The sequence below is a fragment of the Stigmatopora argus genome, chromosome 1 (genome assembly GCF_051989625.1).
Source record: "Stigmatopora argus isolate UIUO_Sarg chromosome 1, RoL_Sarg_1.0, whole genome shotgun sequence".
Classification (NCBI taxonomy): domain Eukaryota; kingdom Metazoa; phylum Chordata; class Actinopteri; order Syngnathiformes; family Syngnathidae; genus Stigmatopora; species Stigmatopora argus.
In genome coordinates this window covers 8,693,902-8,702,966 of record NC_135387.1, presented here as the reverse complement: position 1 = coordinate 8,702,966, position 9,065 = coordinate 8,693,902, and the positions used below count along the sequence as shown (strand labels likewise).

The following is a 9,065-nucleotide window of genomic DNA, read 5'->3' as shown; positions in this document are numbered from 1 at the left end:
GTACAGTATTCTTAATTTGTTCTTATTTATATTGTTAATAAAAAGCAAAGGTGTAAACAGTACATTCATTTCCCGCTTTTTACAAAAGAGGAAAAAACAAATATTCTGTATTATTTTCTAAATTACACAAAAACTACTAATTTGACTTTTTTTTCATGGCCGGATGATTCGCTGAAAGACGTTTCGCCGACGGACGTTTGACAGAGGGACAGGTCGCCGAATGGACGTTCCACCGAACGGCCGAGCACCCTTTTTTTAAGGGAAAACCCCAGAAAAAATATTCTTTCTTCAGTCTTTCATTTGAGACTAAAGAAATATTATTTATCGGTAAATTAAATTTCAGCCAAACAACCCAAAAATGGGTTCTTCATGGGCCACACAAAAATGAGGTGCCAGGCGAGATCTGGCCCATGAGCCTGGAGTTTGACACCTGCAGACAATAGGAACGTTATGCATGGTCAATGTAAAAACAATTTTCAGAGCAGATCTGGTTTGTATATCACCATCCATGGCAGTCAATGAGTGAGATGTGTTATGATAAAGGTCCCAGTGAGAGGGTGTCGGGTGTCCGGATCCCCTGTATAATTGGGTGGGTGGTAAGGGTGTCACAAGGGGGTGGAGGGTCACGCCAATTTTAGCGTGACCACCGCCAGCTGGACAAAGCACACCGATGGACCCAACTGCCGGGGGCCAAGGTAGGAGATACACTTGGTTTGTTGTTTTCCTTCTTCTAAGAATTCTGGAATGCTTGTACATGTCTAAATTTTGTGTCATTTGAAGAAACTATCTGTACGGACGTCACTCCGAGACTTGCGCCACAGCTGTCGTTTAAAAATAGATCTGCTGTGAGGCCTAAAGCATTTGGAGTCTTGTACATAGATATCATGATGAGTTGAAACGTATTCAAAGTACCAACAGGAGTGAAATGTGATGAATCATAATTTAAAGTCAGTCCATTACCATCCATGTTGACTAATAAGTTTCACTGTTGGAATGTTTTTAGAACTTTTTCCTCCCCTAAAAGTTAGGTACTGTCAAACGGATGAATATTCAATTGTTTTGGCCTGACTTTACATGTCACTGGCATAGAGAGATAAATTGATGGTTTATTTGTGGTAAGTACAAATCTTATTTTAAGTGAGATTGGGTAAATTTCCAGTTCATATTAAATTTCGTCTTGCCGAATATGGGAGTCACAACTAAATTATTCCAGCATAAAAGGTTAAAAGCAATTTCATGACAACTCCCTGTTAAAAAAATAAATTGTCTGAAATGGAAAATTCAAGTCAACCAATTTGACTGTTCAAGTTTTGATAGAAAACTAAAATAAAATCATTGATGTAAATTCAACATTTTCAGGAAATTAGACTTCCATGTAAGTAAATATATAATGAGTCTTATTGTGATTTTCAAGAAAATTCTGAAACAAGTTGAGAAAGTTTATTAACTTATACTTGGCACTGATAGACATCAAATCCAAATCAACTAGCAAACTAGGTTTGAGTGATCATGTTTTACTCCCATTGACGGAGATAGAGGTCTAATCTAGAAACGATCACTGCCAGACCCCTCCCACTATAAATGGAGTGGGCAACTATTGCTGTCAATGACAATCTCATCTCACGGGGGGGTGCTGGAGCCTATCCCAGTTGACTCCGGGGACACCCAGAATCGGTGGTCAGCCAATTGCAGGGCACAAAGAGACGGACATCCATGCACACTCATACCCATTCTTAGGGGCAATTTAGAGTGTCCAATCAGCCTACCATGCATGTTTTTGGAATGTGGGAGGAAACCAAAGTACCCAGAGGAAACCCACGCAAGCCCGGGGAGAACATGCAAACTCCACACAGATGGACGTGATCTGGATTTGAACCCAGGACCCCAGAGCTGTGAGCCCGACGTGCTAACCACTCGCTCCACCGGGTCGCCCTACCATCTGCAATTTGTAAAAATATTTGCTCAAAACTTTTAGCTTGAAACAATTTTAGCTGGGTTGGCTTTGTGTCCTGGGCCTTGAGTTTGACACTTGTGTTTTAACCCATCCTTTAATGTATACAGTAGTTTTAACAGGGGGTGTAAATGAACCAATTTTATGACGACACCATTTCTATTCTTTGGACAACAATACAATATTTGCTGATATCCAAAATTCAATTCAATATAAGTTTATTTGATTTATGTAGCATTGCAATCTAATTTTGTTCTGGTTTGTTATTTATTACTAATTAACATGCACGGGTGGGCTAATCGGTTTCAGATTTTGCCGACATGGCGTCTGCCAGCGAGAGCGATGATCAGACGGTGCCAAACGGAGTGGATGAGGACAGCGGCATCCAGGGGATTCAGTCTCGTTACCTGCGTTGTTCATCACCCAGGTATCATCTTTGAGCACTTTAGACCACCTATTGACAACCCTTCCTAATTTGAGCTCCACCGATTCCAGCCTTTCCATGATGTCAGAGTCCAGGTTTTCCGCCATCTCCGGCTCAGATGCCGCCAGTATTTTCATGGAGCCGATTCACCTATCATCGGCGGTCGCCGCTAAGAAGATCATCAACGAAGGTGAGACATGGTAAAACCGGGTAACGGGTAAGAGAGATATCGTGTTTGATCAGTTGAGAGGTCTCCGAGAGGGCCACCAAAAGCCACAACCTGAACTAATAAAAGATTTTGGTTTTGAAAGAATCCAGAAAGCTTTAGAAGTTCTCAGAGTCAGCAACTTGGGCTCAGACTGTGTCTGTTTCTGCTGCCAGCGGGACGCCAACGCACAACACACGTAAGAGCAAGATAATTGAAAGGCCGGTAGATAAAACATGGATTCATATCAAGCTGCTGCTGCGAGCCCAGTAAATCTGAAGAGGAATGCGATTGGTGTCAAATGAGCCAATTAACTCTTAAGTAGGCGACAGTCTGGATTCCTGCATCGCCTAATGAGCTGAGGCGATGACTTGAGCGAGATAAAACGGATGTCAAGAGCTGCATGCGGATGAGCTCGTCTGTCCTGAATTCATCTTTTGGAACGTCAATAAAGCATGATAAGCTTGCGAGGCTTAAGATACACCTAATTGAGCCCTCAAATATTGTTAATGATAAATTCCGCTTTTCTGAAATCAGCAGAACTGCCGCCTCGGGGTGTCCGCACGGAGTCCATCCCAGAGTCCATGCTTGAAACCGCGGAGCAGTTGATGGTCGAAGACCTCTACAACCGAGTGCGGGAAATGATTGATGACCGTAGTCCTTACAACACTCCGTGTGTGCTGGACATCCAGAGGGCGATGGTTCAGGATCGCCTGGAGGCTCCGAGCAGGCCTGTGGATGAAGTGTGGCCAAACATCTTCATTGCTGAGAAGTCAGTGTCAACCATACCTTTTCATTCTTTGCGGGTCACTCCAGAATTTCCTTAAAAAATAAGCCTGTAGCGCAACGGCCTCACAGCTCTGGGGTCCTGGGTTCAAATCCAGGTCACATCCACCTGTGTGGAGTTTGCATGTTCTTCCAAGGCCTGCGTGGGTTTCCTCTGGGTACTCCGGTTTTCTACCACATTCCAAAAAACATGCATGGTAGGCTGATTGGACACTCTAAATTGCCCCTAGGTATGGGTGTGAGTGTAGAAGGTTGTCCGTCTCCTTGTGCTCTGCGATTGGCTGGCCACCGATTCAGGGTGTCCCCCGCCTCTGGCCCGAAGTCAGCTAGGATAGGCTCCAGCACCCCCCATGACCTTAATGAGGATAAAGCAGTTCAGAAAATGAGATGAGATAAGCCTCTGCTTTTCAGGTTTTTTCCCACTACACGTTTATTAACACTAAGTAATAAATGAAAAACATATGTGATATTTACAATATTTGGCAGTAAATATAATAGTAATAGGAATGTAAATCCGTACTGAAGTTTGCTTTTTCTCATAAGTAGAATCTAGTATATAACTAGTTGTTAATGCCAATCAAGGGAACAAACTTACTGGATAGGTGTCATTTTCCATTTATTAAATTACGTATTTGATATTTGCAATATTTTGGCCACCCCACCTGGTGCCTGTAGTTAGCAGGGATATGCTCCAGCACCTCCCATGACCCTTCTGAGGATAAGCGGTTCAAAAAAATGAATGAATTAATTAATTGATATCTTGTCATAATCACAGTACCAAGTTTCTAAATGCATAGTGTTAGCTTTTTCTCAGTTGTCAAAGGTATCTTTTTAGCTATATGATCATCTGGACAAACTTGCTTGCCCAAGTCAAGAAAAATGTTTAAAGCCATTATAGTTATCTATGACTTATTCTAATCCTATGCATAAATTCACATAGGGTTGCACATTTAATCGTGGCTACGTATTTTACAGAAATAGAAAACTAGAAGCAAGGAAATAAATTTTCTCCACCTATTCTTTCATAAAACTGTCTGATCAAGTTTAGCATATTATGTGATTCACAACTTTCTTCTACTATTTTAAAAATGGTTACAGTAAGAAGGTTTTGCACATTTTGTGAGATCGTTTTTTAAATCAAATTTTCCCATAGTTATAATAAACAGCAAAGAAACAAATAATACCCGCCAATTTACCTTTAATTTAAACTGTTTTATTTAATATTCATTTTGGTTGTTAAGGGAGAAAAATTGCATTTTAGGGGCATTCCAGGCGTTTTTGGAATTTTTATTTTTACTTGCAACTTGGTCTCAAGATAAACCAATTTACTCAGAGGCCGCATGTCTAGTATTTTGCACGTGGATTATTTAAAATTGGTCAGATTTAAAACATCTTGCAATCCTGGAAAGACTCCCATTTTGTGTTTAGGATTGAAGGCCAGTTTTATTCCACACTACAATAATGCATCAAGTGACTTTTAAATTTAAAAAAATATATTCAATGGTTTTTTTGGATGGAACCAGATCTGTCGCCGTCAACAAGGGCCGGCTGAAGCGAATGGGGATCACACACGTCCTCAACGTTGCACACGGCACGGGCGTCTACACCGGTGAAGCCTTCTATTCTGGAATAGGTGTGCAGTACATGGGTGTCGAAGTGGATGACTTTGTTGATGCTGACATCTCGCCACACTTTCGGCCCACCGCTGAGTTCTTAGACGAGGCTTTGCTGACCCACAAAGGTAAGAGTCGATGTCAGCAGTATTGATGCAGACCTTTTTGTGTTTTCTTGGAAATAAAAATCGGATTTAGTCACATCATTGGCTTTGGTCACAGCTATGTAACTTACAGCAATTGATACTAAATAACTGTCCGTTTTATACTTAGAAATGAGGTAAGCGGAATCAGCTTTTTGTCGGCATTTGTACTGTGTGGTTTACCTACGCAATCAAGACCTTGAAGATTTATAGTCATTGAGTGTTCGTTCATTCATTTTCTGATCTGCTTATCCTAACAAGGGTCGCGGGGGGTGCTGGAACCTATCGCAGCTGACTTCAGGCCAGAGGCGGGGGACACTGTACCGGTGGCCAGCCAATCGCAGGCCACAAGGAGACAGACAACCATTTATGCTCACACTTGTACCTAAGGGCATTTTAGAGTGTTCAACCAGCCTATCATGCATGTTTTTGAGGTGTAGAAGGAAACCAGAGCCGAATGGTTTGGGCATCAGCATCAAAACAAAATTACTCAAAAATTGTCAATTTGACCAGCTTCTGCGGCAGGAAAATGGGACCCTATGTGATCAAAATGAGGGTCAGAAACTTTTTTTAAATGTACGGTAGTTCTAAGAATTCTTGAAAAGCAAATATAGTTGTATCTTTTTTCAATCTTTCCAATCCATTTTCTCATATTTCATGATCAACATTTTCTTCAAATTTGAAGGGGAACGGTCAACTTTGCTGATTGTAGTAAAAGTTCAAATATTTTGTCCGTTTTGAAAGCTCCTCAAAAGACTATAAAGATCTCAGGATGTCTCAAGCATACAGTAAATCAAAAGACTACAAAGATCTCACAGAACGTGCCAAGCATACAGTAAATCAATATTTGTAGATCTGATTGTTGTCCTTTTCCTTTGCAGGCAAAGTCGTGGTGGTTTCTATGATGGGAGTCAGTCGATCAGCCGTCCTGGTGGCATCCTACCTGATGATTTTCCAGCACATGACCATCATGGAGGCACTGACCGCCATAAGGAAAAAACGGCCTATCAACCCAAACGAGGGTTTTCTCAAACAACTGCGACAGCTCAACGAGGACCTGTTGGAGGAACGGGATGATGACGAAACACTCAGCCAATGTTCCGTTATAGATGCACGCACTCGTGCCGCTATCTTTGGCGAGGATGACGAGACGGATAAGGATGACGCGCAAAGTATGATGGAGGTGAAAGCAAACTCCATTATGATGGAGGAGGAGGAGGATGGCACCAGTGTAATGAGCAGCGTGGCCACCTCTGTGGCCATGGAGGAGCTCCGTAGCAGATCCGGAGTGCAGGAAATTCAACCGTCATGTGGCGTTCGTGAAAAACCAATCCTCCCCGACCAGGTAGCGAGTGGGGAAGATGTCGAGGAGGAAGACGGTCTTGATAGAATGATCCACGAGTGGCAACGGAGGAACGAGCAGTATCAAAGTGATGAATGGTGGGAGGCGCAACTAAACAGCGACAATGAAGATGGGGCGCCACCAGACGGTGATGTGGAAAGCGTCGCCAGTGAGGATGTTCGGGCCCTCAAGGAACGCTTAAAGCGCCGCAGTAGACGTCCTCCGTCCGACGTCGCGTCCACCTCGAGCTGCACCAGTTATGGTGACCTCTGGAAACAAAGACTGCAAGAGATTGAAGAGGAAGCTGCTGCTCGGTATCGGAAAAAGGGTGACGGTGAAGGCAAAGAAGACGATGGTAAACATCAACAAGAGAGAAAGAAAAAGTTAGATGACGAGATGGAGAGTATCCTGTCAGACAGTTCGTCTATGTACAACTTCTGCCAGAAGAACAAGGAAAAGATGACACCCTTGGAGCGGTGGCGGGTCAAAAGGATCCACTTTGGATGGAACAAAAAGGACCGTGACGACGGAGAGAAAAGTTCTATCGGCGATAACGAGAAAAGTGATGGCGCCGAAGCATCGACTCCGGCCTTCGAAGACGTCAACCTGACGGCCTACCAGGCTTGGAAAAGACGGCAGCAGAGGCGATTTGGCGAGGAGAACATGGAAGAGATTCTGGAGATGAGTCGAGGTGAGGACTCCGCTGCCGTCAAGCGGAGGCAACGGCGCGAAGAGATTCTGGAACGTTCGAAAAAGACGTTAGAAGAAAGTCAATCCTTGTGTGGATGGGAGAATGAAAGCTGTGTAAGTGGCGCCACCATTCCTATCTCCGCCTTCTGGACCAGTGCTGGAGTAACCGGAGCGCCCACTGTGGTCAATGACGACAACATGTCAATGATCAGCGGACAATCGTCCATCCGATCATCTGCATCGCAAGCCTGCAGTACCAGATCGTCACACGCTAGTTTCCAGCCTCCCCCCATCGTCCCTGTACCAACCGTCCCAGGTCCCTCCGGAGAACCCATGGTAAACCTCGCCAGCATTCAGAACTGGATCGCTAACGTGGTCTCTGAAACCATCAAACAGAAGCAGAATGAGATGAGCCTACCTCCTCCCTCACTCGCAGGATCGGAGGTTGGCTTTGGCGCCCCGTCCAGTATGATTGCGAGCCGTGTTGGAGATGATGATAAAGCATCCGTGTTGAGCGGACGGTCCTACTCCAGTAGCGTTTCACAGGCTCGTGGCCGCCCGGAGTCCGTTCTCTCTGCCGGCAGTTACAGCGGTGTCAGCTCGCGAGGGTCTAAAAATAAAATCACCACTACCAGCGTCCCTCTCTTCAGCCTTTTCCAAGACCAGGTCAACTTAGGCAAACTGGACGAAATGGACCGAGAGATAAAGTCTGAAATGAAAAGCAAGATGGCGACTTATGAGAAGAAGAAAATCTTGGAAGACAACAAGCGGAGCACTTTGTACAAGAAGAAGAAACCAAAGGAGGATGAAGATGAAGAGGAGGTGAAGAGCAAAGAGGAGGAACTACTTGAAGAAGCAAAGAAGAAGAAGCCGAAACCTGTGAAGACGTTCGGTCTCTCAGGATGTCTGAGCCTAAACCCGGCACTGGAGAACGACAAGAACACCAGTGTTGACGATTGGTTAAAAAGTGTCAGACCTCCTCCCAGGAAAACAGCACCCTCCGCAGAAGAAGATCTTTACGACGACTTGGATGGCTCCGCCTCCCAGTTTGACTTCTCCAGCCGCAGGGTGTCGTGCGCTGGCGAGGATGAGGACGGCCTCACATACAGCGGCGCCTCCAAATACATGCACCCATCTCTTGAAGACGGCATTACCGGCAGCAGTAAAGCCAGGAGCTCATACAACGAGGATTACGAGAGTGACGTGCTGAGCTCCAGGAGAAAATTCCCATATCATTCGGAAAGAGGGGGGCGGGATCCACATGGTGACGATGAAGAAGAAGACATCGCGGCGTTCATTGCCCAAACCAGGCAGAGGGCCAGAGCTCGAGCAGCCGCCGAGGAACCGGACGATGAGGTGCTCGCTGCCTGGAGGGCACAACTGGAAGCCAAAAAGCAAGATGAATCATAAATCATTTGACCAGGAAACAAATGAATACTTGTATTGACTGGTTGGCGATAAACACCTTCGACCGGCCTGAAAACAACTTGTAAAGTAAATGTGTGGATGGATGTGACATGGCCTTTAAATACACAAATGCTGCTAACAAATTGTGTTCCCGTCTTTGTAATAATAGAAAACTATGGATTTACAATAAAGAAAAAAAAAGAAATAATTACCTGGATTATTTACATTTTCTAATTTAATCCTCGATAACGTCTCATTTTGTGCATCCATTTCACCCCACCAACCAAAATACGATCAAGTTAACTAAGAGTGTTGTAACTTTTACTTGGTTTTAGGATTGTGAGTCTTGAGCAATGTTCCCTCTAATTTTTCGTTGGTCTGAGCAGAAAGTCAACCTCCCTGAGCGCACTGAGTACCAGTGTGAGTGACATCATCGGTACTCGGATGATTCGCCTAAAGACGTTTCGCCGACGGACGTTTGACAGACGGGCAGGTCGCCGAATG

General features: G+C 44.4%; 1 protein-coding gene across 1 annotated transcript; it reads left to right on the top strand.

The window, feature by feature from the left end:
* Positions 1-661: 661 nt before the first annotated feature.
* styxl2 (serine/threonine/tyrosine interacting like 2) lies at positions 662-8,725 on the top strand. Its single transcript, XM_077603817.1, has 6 exons — positions 662-695; positions 2,261-2,378; positions 2,447-2,565; positions 3,121-3,352; positions 4,890-5,107; positions 6,004-8,725. Exons 1-6 carry the CDS (start codon positions 671-673, stop codon positions 8,562-8,564), a joined length of 3,273 nt encoding a protein of 1,090 aa, XP_077459943.1. The 5' UTR covers positions 662-670; the 3' UTR covers positions 8,565-8,725.
* The last annotated feature ends 340 nt before the right edge of the window (positions 8,726-9,065 follow it).